Raw genomic sequence first — 18,188 nt, forward strand, 5'->3', positions numbered from 1 at the left:
TTTTCTGTCATTTTTTCAAATAGGCTTTCAGGTTTTTGCTGTCTCTCTTCTCCTCCCAGCATTATTCTGTTGATCTATTTTTGTTCTACTACCACTCTATCTTGATTATTGTAACTTATAATTACTTTTAAAACCAGGTAGCGTTATTCCTCTAGCTTTATTGCTTTTATTGTCTCTTCTAGATTCTTATGTTCCTATATAAATTTTAGGGTCAGCTTATTCCTACAAAAATGATTGCTGGGATTTTTATTGGGTGTGAGTTGAATCTATCAATTTGGGGAGAAATCACATCTTAACAATAGTTAATTTTCCAGTCCATGAACATGGAATGTTTCTCCATTCATTTTAATTATCTTTAATTTCTCTTAGCAGTGTTTTGTAATTTTCAGAGTACAATTTTTACACTTTTTTTGTTAAATTTATTATTAAATATTTTATTCCTTTTGATGCTGTTATGAATAGAACCTTCTTAGTTGTATTTTTTGGATATTTTGTTGCTATTACATGGAAATACAATTTTTTATATCGATGTTTTGAAATATTGAGCTTGTAGCCTATGAACTTGCTAAACTCATATTGTTAGTTCTGATAGTTTTGTTGTTTTTGTAGGTTCTTTAGAACTTTTACATACAAGATCATGCCATCTGTAAATAATGGCAATCTTACTACTCTACCTGTCTGTGCCTTCAATTTCTTTTTTCCTGCCTTATTGCACTGGCTAGATTCTCCAGTGCAGTGTTGAATAGAAGTGTCAAGAGCAGACATCCTTGTTTTTTTCCCCTCTTAGGTATAATAAGTTTAGTCTGTTACTGCTCTTTGGTGTTAGCTGTAGGTTTTTTTGTAGATGGTCTTTAACACCTACATCAGGTTAAAGTTTGAGTAAAGTTTCTTTTAATCCTAGTTTATTGAAAGTTTTTATCATTCTGTCTATTAAGTTGGATTGGTTTTTATCTGTTACCTGCTAATATGCTTTATTAGATAAGTTAATGTGCTTTATTGTGTAAATTAATTTTTGGATATTAAACCAAACTTGCATTCCTGGGATAAGTTCTACTTTGTCCTGATCTACAATCTTTTTTGTATGTTGTAATGTTACTAGTATTTTGTTGAGGATTTTTGGGTCTGTATTCATGAGGGATATTGGCCTGTAGTTTTCTTGTGATATCTTTGTGTGGCTTTGATATTAGGTTAACATTGATGTTCTAGAATGGGTTAGAAAATGTTCCCTTCTTCTCTACTTTCTGGAAGGTTTTGAGAAGAATTGGTATTAGTCTTAAAATATTTGATAGAACTCTCCAGGTAAGCCACCTGGGACTGGCCTCTTCATTGTGAGAAGATTTTTTTAAATAATTTGTGTCTTTCTAGGTGTTTGTCCATTTTATCTTAGTTATTTGTTGGCATAAAGTTATTTATAGTAGTTCCTTATTACCATATTTCCGTGGGGTTGGTAGGGACGTCTTTTTCATTGCTCATTTTGGTAATTTAGTAATTTGCCTTTCATTTTGATTCCTAGTCACTCTAAGCTTTTGTTATTATTTAAAAAATATTTTTATTGATTTTTTTTTTTTTAGAGGGGAAGGGAGAGGAAGAGAGAGAAACATAAGTGTGAGAGCAAAACACTGGCTGCCTTCTGCATGCTCCCTACTGGGGATCTAGTCCTCAAGTTGGGCATGTGCCCTGGCCAGGAGTTGAACCAGCAACCCTTCAGTACACTGGACGGTGTGCAACCAATGGAACCACACTAACCAGGGCTGAGCTTTTATTACTCATTTGAGACTTTTTCTGATGTAGGTGTTTAAAGCTATAGGTTTTCTTCTATGCACTGCTTAGTTTACAGTCCATACATTTTAATTTGTTGTTTCTGTTTTCATTCAGTTCAAAACATTTTCTTATTTCCCTTGTGATTTTTTAATTTATTTATGTATTTATTTATTTAGACCCTTGCATTATTTGGAAGTGTGTGGGTTTTTTTTTTAAAAAATATATCTTTATTGATTTCAGAGAGAGGAAAGGAGAGGGAGAGACAGAGATAGAAACATCAATGATGAGAGAGTCATTGATCGAGCCCTCAACCCGAGCATGTGCCCCGACCGGGAATTGAACCCCGATCGCCTGGATCGTAGGTCGACGCTCAACCGCTGAGCCACGCCTGGCTAGGCAGAAGTGTGTTTTAAAATTTTAAGCATTTGAGAATTTCCCAGATTTTTTTTTTTTAAATCTTCTATCTCCTAAGGAAAACAGCACTATTGAGTATCTATTATATCCTTTAGAGAACTTCATTCTAAGATCATAGTGTCAAGAGCTCCTGGTTTTGGTTCCATAAACTGTCTTTGGGATTACCTGTTTTTTATTTTAATTCTCTTGTATGCATGATTTTAATTTTTTTAAAATTTATTGAGACTTATTTTATGGCTAAGCATTCTGGAGGATATTTCATGTTTGCTTGAAAAGGGTTCTGCAGTCTTTGGGTGGGAGTGTTCTATTTATGATAGTTAGGTTGAATTGCTGGATAGTGCTGTTCAGGTCATGTTTATCTTTGCTTTGGTTTTTTTCTCAATCCTGATTCTCAAGGAATAGGACACATTTCTTCATAACTTAGTAGTCATCCAATGATTGGGCAGAGATTGTACTCAAACACCTAGTAAGGCTTTTGTCTCCTACCAGTGGATTAGCGTATATAGGGGAAACACCTTTCAGGTTAAGGCCATTTTTAAGTTCTCCCTGGCTTTTATTTTCTGCTGGGCCTTTTCTTGTTTCCTCAACACATGGGCACAGCCTCAGTCAGTAATATGCTTTCTCAATGCCAGCTAAAAGCCTCACCTCCACCGACAGTGCCGCATGGGTATCGCCCACTGCCATAAAATGACTGAGTCCCCAGGTGCCAGTCCTCGTGGCCTCCTGCCCTGGCAGAATATTCATGATGAACCTGGGGGGGGTAGGACAGATGGAAGCAGTCCCAAATAAGAACACTACCAATTTCCACCCTTCTTATCCGAAGTTCAGCAGTTTTTCAAGCATTAACACTTCTCAGTCTCCTTGAGCTCTGAAATGGTTGCTTTTGCCAGTTTTGTCAAGCTCTATAGTCTTGTTTTGAAGAGAGAATTTGCCTACAATCTGACTCAGACTCAGCCAAAAGTCTCACCCCTATATTAACTTCAGACATGATGATATCAGTTAGGGTAAGTCTATACCAGTTATTATTTTTTGTGTGTGGCCCCAAACGTTTGTGCTGTCATCATCTGTTTATTATTCCAAATGATCTATAAAATCATTTTGCATGCCCTGAGAAAATTCCCACTGGAATTTTATTGGAATTTTTTAGCAGATGAATGGAATGCTTTTGTTTTATAGAAGTTCCATTATACATAAAGAAAATAACTATTGGGACTTTGTATCATTTATACAGGAATACAAGGATGGTTTACTACCAGGAAATGCATTTATGTGTATTTTATTAATAGGACAGATGGAAAAATCCCTTTATCATCTCAGTAAATGCTGAAAAATCACTTCCATGAAACAAAACTTATACTTAGTTTACAGGTTTATAGAATACCTCTTATTAAACTAGGTTGCTTGTTATCATTAGTATTATTTGATGTATTTTAGGCATTTTAGCCATATCAGTAAAGCTAGAAGTAAATCAAAAGCAACAAATATTGAAAATTGGCTATTATATATTTTCTTCTTAGAAAATCCAAGAGATTCCAGTGAAAAACTGCTTGAATAGGTTATTCAAGGAATAAATTTGTAGTATATATTGTGTAATCGGGGCAGGGGCATGAAGAGTCTATTAGCAAAAGCGCACGGAGTACCCTGAGATAGCCTTAAAAAGAAGTATCCGAACTCTGTGCTAGGAAAACTAAAAGTAATATGCTGAGCAATTAAAAGCAGATGCAAAGAGGAGGCATGACACATTTCGGGATAAGAAGAAGGCATGAGGATTGTAAAAACATCGGTTGCTTCCAAAAGTGTGTTTTCTCCCTGGAATCCCTTTGCCTGTCCCTGTGAGATGTCTTGAGGTGACCCGGGCTTGTCTCTTGGTAGGAGGAAGAGGAGGAGCAGCCACAGCCAGCACAGCCTCCCACCCTACCTGTGGAGGAGAAGAAGAAGATTCCAGATCCAGACAGTGATGACGTCTCTGAGGTGGATGCCCGGCACATCATTGAGTAAGACATCCCTATACATGCTCCTACTCCACCAGCTTCCCTCACAGGGGGCCCCCGCAGAAAAATAGAATCCAGCTTCTCCCTGGATGGCCCCAGTATCCACCTGGCAGCCACTGTGAGACCACAAATGGGAGTCCAGTCTTGGCGCTGTCCTCTTCCCCCACTCGTCCCCTGATTTCTGTTTGCTGCCTTGCTTGTCCTTAGACTGTCCAGTTATACTTTTTCTTATCTTAAGGCTCATGTCACCGGGCCTCAGACAGAAAGAGCCTCTCCAGAGTCTTGTGTCAGAAGTACATTGTCACAGATAGAAATGTGTATCCTTAGATGGTGATTGTGTTTGCTTCCAGGAATGCCAAGCAAGATGTTGATGATGAGTATGGCGTGTCCCAGGCCCTTGCTCGTGGCTTGCAGTCCTATTATGCTGTGGCCCATGCTGTCACCGAAAGAGTGGATAAGCAGTCGGCGCTTATGGTTAACGGTGTCCTCAAACAATACCAGGTGAGTGAGGCAGGAGGGAGCTGTACCTACATAGCAGTCTCGACAGATGGGTTCCCAGCTTATGGGAGGCTGCTGAAGTTGAGCAGAACCAAGTTCACATTCTACTTCTTGTCTCTGGGTACCTTACTCTTTCTTTCTCAGCCTCAGGTTCCCCATCTGTAGAGTAGAAACATGATCTGTTAGGTTAGCCACCAGGAGGAAATGAAATGGTACAGTTTATCAGTATCTGCTGGGTGCTTGACCTGTGCAGGTCAGGATAATACCTTGTTCTATGCTGTTAGCTCCTGAATCCCCAACAACTCTGAAGTCAGCACTCATTCTCTGCATTTTATAGGATGGGGGCGTGCAACTGAGAAACAGAGAGGGGCAGTGATTCCTCAAACTCTTACAGCTTGGGAGTGGTAAAACCAGTACCAGACCCAGGTTTGGACATAGGTCCATGTTCCCTGGAGCTCTGTGCAGTGTGGGACAGTGAGGAGTGAGCTTAGATGTCTGGAGCCAGAAGCCCAGGTCTTAGCTCTTCCTTCTATGGAGGTGACATGACGCTGGCACTAAAGCTTTTTGTCAGACCTCTCCTGGAACAGCCAAGAATTAGAGCTGCCATAGTAGAAATTTCTTTTTTTGTGGCTCCATATTCCATGCTCATTTATAAGCTTCCAAGAGGCAGCTGGCTTATATTCGATCAAAGAACACATCTCCCTGATTTTCTGTATGCTTGTGTCCCTTATATCCCAACGTCCCTTGAAAGAACTCTCAGAACCTCTATGCCAATACTGAGTTCCAAAGAGGCGAAGCCAATGACCAGTGGAAATTTCCAGTGGCTAGTGGAATCAAAGGAATCAGAACTTGGCCAGAAATTACTTCCTTAATCTGTTAGAAAATTCCCAAATTTTCCTTCATAACATTATATTCCACTGAAAACGGTCTTCTCTTTAATTCCCAGTATTGTTGAAACCATGCAAGCTTTGGGAAGCTCTCAGTTCATCTTGACATGGTTAGGCTAATGTTGGCCCTGTGGTGGATTCATCAGCAGGTTCCCCTGAATCCCTAAAGATCTCCCGAATCAAGCGTCACATGGTTGTGGGCAGGTTTGTCCCAGTGAGCTACATGGCTTGGTATCAGGCAGTGACAGATGGACTTTGTAACAGAAATTTAAGTTCAGATGTGTATTTGAAAAAGAGATTTTGTATAATGTATGTATATTATTAACATAGCAACCCTATGATTTCATAGGAATGATTGCTGAAGATAAGCCTAAGGAAAAAAGGAGTAGGGTGATTGAGAGCAAAACACCAAATAAAGATGGCTGTGGGCAGTTGGTGGCTAGGGCCGAACTTGTTCCTGGTCGAGTCTCTGAAGCATGGGCTTCAGTGTTGGCCACCTCTCTCCTTGCAGATCAAGGGCTTGGAATGGCTGGTGTCCCTATACAACAACAACTTGAATGGCATCCTGGCTGACGAAATGGGCCTGGGAAAGACCATCCAGACCATTGCGCTCATCACGTACCTCATGGAGCACAAGCGCATCAATGGGCCCTTCCTCATCATTGTACCTCTCTCGTAAGTGAGCCCACCTCTGGAGGTCTGGGTATATCCAGGGCATATACCACGCTGTCCTACTTCATTGGCACCCCAGCCTTCATTCAGACACCTGTGTGTTAGTTTACTCGGGCTTTCCTAACAAAGTACCACAGCCTTGTGGCTTAAACAACAGGCATTATTTTCCTGTAAGTCTGAAGACAAGGCATCAGCAGAGTTGGTTTCTTCTGAGGCCTCTGTTTTAGCTTTGCAGATGGCCATCTTCTCCCTATGTCCTCACATGGTCTTCCCTCTGTGTCGTCTGTATCCTAATTTCCTCTTCTTATAAGGATACCAGTCATTGGATCATGGCCCATCCTAATGACCTTATTTTAATTTAATTACCTCTTTAGAAACTCTTTTTCCAAATACAGTCACATTCTTCCCTGCCCCTGTCCCCACTGTCACACTTTTGTGTGTCCCTGTTCCTTCCACCAGACCACCTTCCCTCACTCGCCCCCATTAGAGATGATCAGTTACTCTGCCAGCCCGAGGGTCATGGCCCCGTTGGCCTCACTTCCCAGGGGACATTGATATGAATGTTAAGCTATTGTTGACTCCTGTAGAACCTGACTATTCCTTTCCTTGATCCCATTAGAACGCTGTCAAACTGGGCTTACGAATTTGACAAGTGGGCCCCCTCTGTGGTGAAGGTGTCCTACAAGGTATGTCACAGCCTGCGGAGGTGGACATAGGTGAGGGCAGGGCAGGAGAGTAGGGAATGTAGAAAAATGAATAGGGAAGTCAACTTGCATTAATAGCATGAGGCATATGTGCACATTTTCCTGTTATACACTTGGGATTGTGGTGTTAATGCAGGTTTGGGATCATTTATTTATTTTGGGGGGTAATGTTTATTTTTGATCATTTCACCCTGTGTAGTGGGGACTATTTGTGCTTGTTTTCTGGTGGGGAAACTGAGGCAGACAGGGCCTCATGCAGCCACTTAGTGGCAGAGCCAGGTTATGCCTGGCCACTGGGCTCTGGGGTTCAGGCTTTTCACCCTGTGCTATGAGGCTCTCTGCCTGTGATGGGAAGAGGAGGTCTTGGCAGAAGGTACTGCATGTGTGGAGAAACCTTGGTATGTTTGAGGAGTTAAAAGTAGTTCTAGCAAAAGCTTATGGGACCCAGTGAAGACCATTCTGTGTGGAATGTGAACCTAGAGAATACTGGGGCTCTGGTCACATGGTTTAGGAGTTTGTACCTGGGAGAGGGCCTGGGCAGATTTGCTAATTGCAAATAATCTGGAGCTTCGGTCAGGGAATGACCTCGGTGGCCAGCAAGTGGGAGATTTTAAGGGGGAGGCCCTGATTTTCAGCTTGGAGAGGCCTGAGGGTGGGACCCAGCAAGAGGTAGGGAGCTGATTTGCCACTGAGACTGAGGCAGATGGTGGTGTAGGCAGCAAGCCTCCCAGTGGGCCCAGGCTACCAATGTCCCACAAGCCTTTCTCCGCTGCATTTGGCACTCAGCACATTGGGGTTGGAGTCCAGGAGCTGTGATCTACCCCCATGTCCCTGGGAGACTGACATCGTGTGCATGTCTTTTCTTCACAGGGCTCTCCAGCAGCCAGACGGGCTTTCGTCCCCCAGCTCCGGAGTGGCAAGTTCAATGTCTTGTTAACGACGTATGAGTACATCATTAAAGACAAGCACATCCTTGCGAAGGTAGCATGTCTTCGTGTAAAACACCAGCCCTAGGCACTCAATGCTGTCAGGGAGCCTGTGATCCTGCCCAATCCAGGATTGTCATGTGTGTCACACTTCCCATCTTCTCAAAGTCCTTTGCAAGTAATTTTGCACTGATTCCCCTGCACATGTGTATAAAGACAGCTGCTATGTATGTGAAAAGCCCTGGTCAAGGTGACCTTGGGTTTGCCTCTCTGACTGTTCTAGGCTAGCCCATGGTTAGATCTAGAGACAGGTTCGTCTGTGTAGCACGTGGGCTAGCTCCTCCTGGGGCTTTTGCCCAAAGAGTCTGGTCACCAGATGCTTCCTGACCTACTTGCTTGTCTGCAGTGTCCCTGGTAGGGCCATGGAGAAGCCAGCCTTGTCTTTACCTGTCTAGCGACCTCAGCCCTCCGTCCCTGCTGACTGTGCCTCCCTCAGCATAGCCACGTGAAACCAGCCCATGATACTCTCTGAGGCCCTCTGGCCCATCAGCCTTGGGCTACTGGGCTGGCACATTCATGGGGGCTGTGCAGGCCCAGGCCCCTTAGCTGACATAGTTGTGAAGGTGGCTGTAGTTAGGCCATAGTGAATTACTGAGAACATACTGTAACCCAGATATAAAACAGACACCATCCCTTGCCTGCAAAAAAAGCTCTTTCCTGGTTTGAGGAGGGGTCGAGGCTGAAGATGATGCATCTGGTCTCACCACTAACCAGTGGAGTGAAGTAGAGGGTAGAGTCTTTGACCCAGGGATGGAGGAGATGTTTACAAGTTACCACGCCTCAGGGCCTTGGTCAGAGTGATATTATTGGGTGCTTGATAGGCATCTCCAAGCCTACAAGATGAGGAAAGTGGGGCCTAGAGAGCAGATGTACATTGTGGGGGTCAGCCTCTGACTCAGTACAAAGCCATCTGTGTTTACCTGACAGTGGCTTTAATTAACAAACACTCTGCAACAAGGTTTCCTCATGGGAGAAGGCTGCTGCATCCTCCCCCCAGTCAGATCTGCCTCTGATGTGCACTGCCTCACGCAGACCTCACTGTGTCCCCAGGAGGCTAAAGCACAGGGCAGCCACACACTGATAGAATCAATGTCTAGCCCCTATCCATCAGATGTATAGCCACCCACAGGCTCTGGAGCACAGCCCCGGCCCCCAGGCTCACACTCAGAACCTGCCTGTGATGCCCCTACCTTTAGAGGCACAGCCTGCTGATTGGAAAATGTACTCATTACTGTACCACATCCCTGTAGAAGCACCCCTCCCCCCATGGGGCCCCTCTGATCAGTGAGGGGTATGTTGTTTGGTGATTTTTCTGTGCTACATACTAGCATACGTAGTTTTGGGAGGGAAACCAGAATACTTTTTTGCAACTTGTTTTGTTCATCCAGCAGCAGTTCACCAGCATGTCTCTCTGTTTGTCCTCACCCCATGCTTTATAGAGGCATGTTGTGTGGCTATCTCTTGGTGAGCTGGTCCCTTGTCAGGGGACATTCTCATGCCCACATTCTCCACCTCAACGAGCTTTTCCACCTGGAGCCCTCTTGCCTAATGGTTGTGAGAGTATCGCTCAGCTGGGGGTAGCCCCACAGCCTCTCCTCCTCTGAACACCTGCTCTTGGGCCTGCAGATCCGCTGGAAGTACATGATCGTGGATGAAGGCCACCGCATGAAGAACCACCACTGCAAGCTGACGCAGGTCCTCAACACACACTACGTGGCCCCCCGCCGCCTTCTGCTGACAGGCACGCCACTGCAGAACAAGCTCCCTGAGCTCTGGGCACTCCTCAATTTCCTGCTGCCCACCATCTTCAAGAGCTGTAGCACCTTTGAGCAGTGGTTCAACGCACCCTTTGCCATGACCGGAGAAAAGGTGGGTGTGCAGGGCCAGCCATGTGGTGGTGGGGCAGGGAGGTAACTGAACTGTGGTTGTGGACCGTCCTCAGAGAAGTTGGGTGTGCACTGAGTGCCCACCACAATGGGCTGGGACTGTGGTAGGTGTTAGGGCTGGAGTCTGTGTCTTTGTGGAACCAGGTAGCCTTGTTCCTGAGGCTGGAGGAGCCACAAGGGCCCCAGAGAAGAGCAGTGATGGAAGTGATGAACTCGGGAAACATTCAGGGCTTCCATGACCCTGTGCCCCAGGCACAGAGAGGGCACAGTGGGAAATATGGCCTTGAGGAAGCTGTGGGGCCAGAGCAAGGTTGTGCAGGTACAGCTGGAGGGCCCAAGGGACCTGTTGATCCATCTCTTTAGGGAGTTTAGGTTTTACCCTAAGGGTAGTGGGAAGCTCGGATGTTTTTACTCACAGGAACAACACGGTCAGATTCTGTGTATTTTTATTTTAAATATCTCTATCGCCAGTGTATCTCAAGGTCTGTATGACCATGGGTAGTATTGTCAGTCTGAAAACCAGACTGTGGCCCATGGGTTGTCAGGGGCCAGGTCTTCATCATTTGATGAACTCCTCAAGCTTACTCGAAAATGAGCTGCCATGCTATTGAGCTGTGTTTGTGGGCCAGCTGCATTTTTATTGAAAGCATTTAAGCCGCCAGAACCTGTCAGCGGAGGAAGTAGGTACAATTGTAGGGGTGATGAGGAGTGTCACTGCCCTCTAGTTCCCAATTATGAGGTTTTCCTTAGACAGATGCAGGACAGCTGGGGGAACCACACCATGTGTACGAAGGGGCCTCTGCCAGCATCATCTACGAGGTACCCTGTCCTTGACACCAGCTTAGGCTGAAGCCCTTCTGAAGGAGAACCTGAGGCCTTTCCAAGAGTCCCAGGACCCCCGTCCCACTAGTTGAAGAGCAAATACTCTAGTTTCATTTATTTTCAAGTTGAGCAAAAGCTTTGCCAAGAGATTTTTTTAGGGGACCCACAGAAGAAAAAAGTTCGGGTGTCAACTTATTTTGCACTTTTTTGTATGTGTAAGTATGTCATTTGTTGTTTTAATTGATTTTAGAGAGAGAAGGGGGAAGGGAGTAAATGAGAGAGAGAAAGAAAGAAACATTAGTGTGAGAGAGAAACATCAACCAGAATCAAACCTGAAAGCTGGGCATATGCCCTGATCAGGAAGCCCACCCTTTACCCTTTGGTGTACAGAAAGACTCTTCAACCCAGGCACACTGGCTAGGGCTTATTTTTCACTTAAAAAAAATTTTTTTTAATTAACTTTTTATCAGAGTAGCAGTCACCGTAGGAGAGCCGTATTTCTTCCTCTCTATCCCATCCCAGCTGAAATGAGAGTGAATGTGGGGCTCCCAGTGGTAGAGCCCTCCACAAGAATCATCTAGTTTACACCAACTATTTTATGAATATGGCCCCCATAGTGCCACTTAGCTTTCATTTGGATGCGCTGGCAGGGAAACTACACTGTATGCTGTTGTGTTTCTCTTCATAAGGCCTGTGGAACATGGTGCTCTGGGGCCTTTGGTTCCATGTCCTGGCATTTCTAGGGAAGGACCCAGATCCTCGCTTTTTCCAAAGGAAGAGGGTGCCTTTCCATACCTCATAAAGCAGAAGGCAGTCTGAAAAGGAGGGGCAAGGTGCAGGGTGACTCCAGATGGCCCAGCTTAGCCCTGCCTCCCCGTTTCCTACTCTAGATGTTTTGTTTGGGCCCTTCTTTACCTGAGCTGTGCACCCTTCGTCATGCCCCTTCCCCCCTTTGGAAATAACGCTTGGTTTACAAGTCTTGTGGAATGCCAGGTGGACCTGAACGAGGAGGAGACCATCCTCATTATTCGTCGCCTCCACAAAGTGCTACGGCCCTTCCTACTCCGGCGGCTCAAGAAGGAGGTTGAAGCTCAGTTGCCTGAAAAGGTACCATGAGGGTTTTATGTAGAAGAAAGCACAGTACAGCATTGTACGGGGCTTCCCTGTGTTGGGCCTGGTTAGGTGGCTCTCCTGTCATCCTTGGCCTATGGTCTCATGGTCTTGGTCTTACACTGGCATTCTAGAGTCACTCCATCCTGGCGATCGCCACTCACCCTGTCTGGATCACTAAAGTGGAAGGCAGGGGTAGTAGGTTAGAGTACAGAATCCCATGTGTTGTCAGTGGGCTAGATGCCTGGGCAGGTCCTGCCCAACCACATCACAAGAGCTTGGAGGCCATGGGCTCTCAGGGCTGCTCCCCATCATGAGATGACCCTGAATTCTTGTTCATGGGACCAGTAGTACCACAGTGGTCCCAGGGCTCTCTCTCCTCCCCCCTGGCCAGATGGGCTTCTTGGCCACAGTCACCCTTCCAGTCATTCTTGCCCTTTGTTTTCTGGCCAGCTATAGAGAGGCCTTCAGAAGGTGACCACATGTGTCCCCCAACAGAGAAACAGCCCATCATTTCCCCAGAGTTCCAGGGGCTGGCTGTTATTAGGCTGCTATGAGCCACATGCCCATCTCTTCATTGCCCACGTGGCTGTGGAGCTATCACTGGTCAAGCCTGGAGCTGGAATCAGTCTTGTACCTGCTGGAACCTTGAGCACTGAGAGTGGGAAAGAGAGGGAGGGAAGCAGATGCTGTAGAGGGTAGGAGCAGCCCAGGACTCCCCCTCCATGTTTCTCTGCCCTGGTACATCTACCGTAGTCCATGACTTCCTTCATGCACCCAGTTGTGAGTCACCCTCATGTGCCTCAATCAGAGCACACATCCCAGGGCCCGGGATGACATCCTCAAGAGACATCCTGCCTCAGAGAGAGATGGGCTCAGGTGGGGGATTATGCTCAGGGCCCCTGGACCCCCACTGATGGCGCTATGTGTCCCTTGCAGGTGGAATACGTCATCAAGTGTGACATGTCTGCCCTGCAGCGTGTGTTATACCGGCACATGCAGGCCAAGGGGGTGCTGCTGACCGATGGCTCCGAGAAGGATAAGAAGGTTCACCTAAGCCCCCCCTTCCCCACCTAGGTGTCCAAGGCGGGTGGGTTCGGGGCATCCAGGTGTGTGGGGCTTGAGCGCACTGTAACCAGTGGGCCTTCCACCTCTGGAGCTTGTTGTGGTCTGGGCCCCATCTGGTGGTGATCCTGAGGGCATTACAGAGCTATTGCTTAAGTCATGGCTGGTGTGAACAGACTCAGCCAGTAAGGCTGTGTGAGCAGAGGCTCATGGGCTGATTTTGGGGCACACTTAAGTCCCTAAGACCCTCCCGAGTCAGCTGTTGTCTGGTGTCCTCTTTGTTTATGAAATGTTATCCCCCATTGTTGTGACAGTGGGAGCATAGGGACCAGCACTAACTCCCACAGAATTAGAAGGTTTTAGTGAGCCCCACCTTCCGAGCTGGGAAAAAGCTGCCCCAACAGCCATGAACACTTAGCCCCTTCACCTTGTTAGCAAATGACATCCAGGGGTGAGGCTTGTTTACAGTAGAGAAGAATGGGGGCTGGGCTAGCTGCTGCCTTCTGGGATCTCTCTGAGGTCCCAGTGCCCCCCTTGTCCAGCTCCCCTCACCAGAACTGAAGTTATCTTCCCAGGTCTCTTGATTATGCACCCAGTACCTCGAACTTAGCCCTACCTCCCTATTTCCTCCTCTAGATGTTTTGTTTGGGCCCTTTTTTACCTGAGCTGTGGCAGCAGCATGTTTACTGGTTTACTTCTATCCCACAACACCCACTAACCCCTGAATCCTTTCTCTCCCTATAGCCAGCTATCTTACTAAGTCATGGCTACAGCCCCAAGGGACTTGCCACAATTCTCATGAATGAAGCTAGCCTCGCAAAGTGTTTCTGATTCAGCCTCAGTTCTGTCAGTCTTATTTCCCTTACTCCCTACCTTCCACCCCTCCAATGTGCCAGGCAGGCTCTTCTCCCCCCAGAACTGGTTTCAAGCCTCTGACCCCCCACAGGAGCTAGCTCTTCACTCATGATTTCTCTGCCACAAGCCATATCTGCCCCTAAAGCTATTCTTCCCATAGTCATCTCTCCACCACCCATCCTACCCCAACCCAGACAAGACCCGATTTGGGAGACTCTTCTTCCTCTGTAGGGCAAAGGTGGCACCAAGACCTTGATGAACACCATCATGCAGCTGAGGAAGATCTGCAACCACCCATATATGTTCCAGCACATTGAGGTGAGGCCCCCTCTGCCCAGCCTGGCGCTGCCCTGAGCACCCATCACCAGGGACAGCAGGCACAGCTGAGCCCCCAGGCAGAGCTAGATTGCTTCTCCCTGACAGCTTAAAAAAAACCAGTTTATAAAATTTTGAATAGGCAATGCCTGTACATTTGTCTCTGTTGATTTGCTGTTTGCAAGTGCTTATGGGAAGGAATCTAAACAGTGCAGGAAAATAGAAATGGAAGCCCCTGAAAGCCCACTGTCACATAACCACAAGTTATTAGGAAACTCCTCTATACGTCATTTTTCACCTGGTGGGGTCATACTGCCTATCGTTACGTTGTTCTGATTTCAAAGGTACTAGCGTTTCCCACTCAGTGACATGTGGGGCCATCTTGGGTCATTGCATTAACTCAGAACAGCTTTCTTCTTTATGAAGTCTCCGGGTCATAACCTTTTGGGTCATGGTGCCCTTTGAGAATTTTGATCCCTACTCTTGGAAAGCACACATATGTTCATGTTTTGGCATAACGTTTCAGGGTTGTTGGAATGCCCCTGGTGCCCCTGGGGTTCCCTTTTAGCACTCCCAGGATGATCTCTGGCGGGCACTGTCCTCGTGTGCTCATTTTGGTGGTTTAATGTTATGTCATGACTTCCTTTCCTTTATTGGAAGAACATGAGGGAAGGGACATGGGTGGCATAGAAAGGCTGTGTTTGACATCTGTGTGTGGCCTCAGAGCCACTGTGGGCAGTTACTAAGCTGGTATGAGGGGTCAGAGGTGTGGCACTGGGCAGCCTCTTTCTGCCTTCCCACTGAATTCTCTCTCATTTCATTACAGGAGTCCTTTTCTGAGCACCTGGGGTTTACTGGCGGCATCGTCCAAGGGTGAGAACCTTCCCCACTGGATAGAGTAGGCAGGCTGGCCACGTAGTGGTGTTTCTCACACATTTTCATGGCTCTATTGCTATTGTCACATTGGTCCGATTTCAGAGGCATTATGTTCATGGCAGAAAATTTAGAAAATGTAGACAAAGAAGAAAATAAAAACCCTCTACAGGTTGAGAGTTGCCCACCATTAATCCCAAGAGGCAGAATTCCTAAGGCTGACCTGGTTTCCAGGCCCCACTCTGGCGCTTCCCTCAAGGCTCTGTGAACCTTGCCAGCTTTCGTCACCACTCTGAGCCTAAACTGTCTGCTGACAGAGAGATCCTCTGTATGGTGTGCTACCTACCTTGCCATGGTTCTGTTTTCTCTGGCATTGTTTATAAAGTACAGCCCAGGCTTTATTAAGCCCCTGGTGTTCGACGTGGAAGCTGCATCTGGATTTGCCCATTGCCAACTGCCTTGCTAAAAACGTTCATATAGCTAAAGTCACCATCATTTCTCCAGGATACTAAGCCACTTTCAAGAGCAGAGGCACCACATCAAAGAGCAAAAAAGTTCTTTTGAGGTGTATTTTTTATTCCAAATTGCATAATGGGGTCCCTCAGATGAGTTTGAGTCCTGCCTCAGGCACAGCAGCAGCTGTGTTGTGCTGTCTCCCTAGCCTCAGTTTCCACATCTGTAAACCAGGGGTTGTAGACTGAAGTGACTAAGAGTACCTGCGGTGGCCCTTAGCCATGTGTGGTTCAATGTGGGCACTCTACAGCATGAGTTGTTTTTCCTGGTTCTTTAACAAAATGGAGACATTGTTGCCGCGTAGTTACTAATAGCACCTCTTCTCACTTACAAGTATCCAAGTTGGACAGTGGTCACCCTTACCAAAGATGGCCTGAGTTTATTTTAGTAGGGTTGAAATGGCTTTGCTGAATATGGAAGAAAGTGGATGCCTAGGAAGTCACTTCTGTGCCCTTGAACCTGATGACCAGCCCATGTAGGCTGGTTCAGTTTAGCCTGGAGACAGGACTGTGCCTCCTCCTTTACCCACCTGCTAGGTGCCGTTGTTAACATTATGTGTATTCTTCCCTTCTCCCTCTGCTCGCCAGGCTGGACCTTTACCGAGCCTCAGGGAAATTTGAGCTCCTTGATAGAATTTTGCCCAAACTTCGTGCCACCAACCATAAAGTGCTACTCTTCTGTCAGATGACCTCCCTCATGACGATCATGGAAGATTATTTTGCGTATCGCGGCTTTAAATACCTCAGGCTCGATGGTGAGTATGACCAAGGGAGACATTTGTTAAGGGGTCTCATTATCTACTGCTGGCAGAGCTTGTGGCCAGTATGCCCTCCCTTGTAAAGCCGAGTGAGGCCCAGAGACTCTAGGTGTACTAGCAGGAATGAGCCCAGCAGCATGCTCAGTTACATACCCTTTCAGAACTGGGAGGGAGGGCTCTGGAAGCATTGTAACTGGATCAGAGCCCATGGCTCAGGGGAGTGGCTAGATCTTGGCATTACAATGTTGGGTCCAGTGGTTAAGGGGTACCCAGCAGTCCTGTTTTGGTTGGAAGTGACAAACCCATAGCCTGTGTGCATAAAGAAAACAGTCTTGATAGACTCACATAACAACCACAGCTGGATCCAGGTGTCCAGATGATGTTGGAGGGGCTTTTCTGGAGTTGGCTTCTTTGTCCTTGGGCATCTTCTCTAGGGTTCCCTTCTGCCTGCTCATTGTCCCCAACAGAGAGGCAGCCTGTCATTTCCCCAGAGTTCCAGGGGCTGGCTCTCATTAGGCTGTTATGAGCCACATGCCCATTTCTCCATTGCCCAGGTGGCTGTGGAGCTATCACTGGTCAGGCCTGGAGCTGGAATCAGTCTTGTACCTGCTGGAACCTTGAACACTGAGAATGGGAAAGAGAGGGAGGGAAGCAGATGCTATAGGGGTAAGAGCAGCAAGACCCTCCTGGGAACACTGCTTGGCTGTGACCCTGTACACCCATAGGGAGTCCTGCACACCTGCCCTTTTCCCACTGCATGGGAGCTTGGGGCAGGAGTGGGCTGGGTAAGATGCTGATAACATGCAAGACATGTGATGTAACATGTCAAATGGCCAGGGAGGCCCTACAGGGAGTCCCCATCCTCTGTCAGATGGCAGGATTGAATAGGGCTCATGAGAAAAATGAACTTGGGAGCCATAGGGGTGAACATGGTTAAGAAGGTTTTCTCATTCCCCGCACAACTTCTCAGAATCTTTAAGCACATTGCCAAGTCCATCTCCATGGCTGGACACCTCAAACCCCTGTGCCTGTCTTTTTTTTCACTGTGCATCTTGTGGAACTGTGGTTTCACAGAGCCTGGACTGGTGGTTGCTGGGCTAATTATCGGTTGATCTCTGCCCTTCCTGCCTCCACCCAGAACCTGCCCTGAATCTTGCCTTTCTCAGCCTTTTTTGGAATTCTGTCAGGGCAACCTTTAAAAACACAAATCTGATCATATGTCTTACCTTGCCCCTCTCTCTGTGCCTTGGCCTCTTCAGCTGTTCCATCCTTTGGGAGGGCTCATTTTTTTTCTGTGTCACCCCCAGAGGAGAGGCTATATGGTATTTGGAAAGCGTGTTTTCACCCACCACAGTGCCCCTCCACCTACCTTTTTATTCCCCTTTTTCTTCCATGACAAGCGTTATTTCCATAAAGATGAAGACTTTGTGGGTTAAGCATAGTTCATCCCTAGTACTTCTCATGGCCTCTGACACATAGGTAGGACGTCTAGTAAAGGATGGAGGAAGGGTTCAGTGACACATTGTGAAAAATGAACCTTCCACTATCAGAGTGGTAAGAGTAAGGGTGTGGGCTGGGGACCTGGGAGGTGGCGCCTCCTCCTAGGCATCTTCCTGCCCCACTTAAGGCCTCAGCCCCTCCTCAGATATGTTGCAGCTCTGGGCACATCTGGAGCCCAGGCTCTGATGGCCAGCAGGCCATTGTGCTGTTCATTGGGACATGTAGGTGTGTTTCAGGAAGTGTTTAATTTTTTTGTTTCATCACCAAAAATGACTCCTGAATTTGGCAAGGCACCTCTGCTCTGAGCTGGCAGCAACATGAGGAGCTTAGATGCCTTTCTGACACATGATGCTGAGGATCTTGTCCTGGGCCAACACCCGAGAGTCACTGTAACTCTTGGAAGCCTACTGCCCAAAGGGATATGAGCCCCTGAAATAAGGCACCTGTGTGCCTAACTGTAGGCAATTCTCTCTGAACTGAGAAATCCCATTGCAGTAGGGTTGAGGGCAGGCTCTTAGCTCTGGCCAGTTGCTTGTTTGGGGGTTGCAGTGTTATCAGCATTAGCTGGTGGGCAGGGGT

The 18,188-nt window shown here is 46.8% G+C and overlaps 1 protein-coding gene and 1 non-coding gene across 18 annotated transcripts in view; one reads left to right on the top strand and one right to left on the bottom strand.

Moving 5' to 3' along the window:
* SMARCA4 (SWI/SNF related BAF chromatin remodeling complex subunit ATPase 4) overlaps positions 1-18,188 on the top strand; it is an 81,233-nt gene that overhangs the window by 35,730 nt on the left and 27,315 nt on the right. For all 17 annotated transcript variants that reach the window (XM_087816733.1, XM_087816730.1, XM_087816729.1 and 14 more), the window contains 11 exons: positions 4,048-4,169; positions 4,517-4,667; positions 6,063-6,226; positions 6,843-6,909; positions 7,798-7,908; positions 9,540-9,782; positions 11,615-11,728; positions 12,671-12,778; positions 13,883-13,969; positions 14,793-14,839; positions 15,940-16,106. In XM_087816733.1, coding sequence (XP_087672859.1) covers positions 4,048-4,169; positions 4,517-4,667; positions 6,063-6,226; positions 6,843-6,909; positions 7,798-7,908; positions 9,540-9,782; positions 11,615-11,728; positions 12,671-12,778; positions 13,883-13,969; positions 14,793-14,839; positions 15,940-16,106 — 1,381 coding nt within the window. The remainder of the gene's footprint in view (positions 1-4,047; positions 4,170-4,516; positions 4,668-6,062; positions 6,227-6,842; positions 6,910-7,797; positions 7,909-9,539; positions 9,783-11,614; positions 11,729-12,670; positions 12,779-13,882; positions 13,970-14,792; positions 14,840-15,939; positions 16,107-18,188) is intronic.
* LOC148093349 (small nucleolar RNA SNORA25) lies at positions 2,218-2,342 on the bottom strand. Its single transcript, XR_015714472.1, has one exon. It is a non-coding gene; the product is annotated as a small nucleolar RNA SNORA25 (small nucleolar RNA).

The sequence above is a fragment of the Miniopterus natalensis genome, chromosome 4, assembly GCF_054644295.1.
Source record: "Miniopterus natalensis isolate mMinNat1 chromosome 4, mMinNat1.hap1, whole genome shotgun sequence".
Taxonomy (NCBI): Eukaryota; Metazoa; Chordata; class Mammalia; order Chiroptera; family Miniopteridae; genus Miniopterus; species Miniopterus natalensis.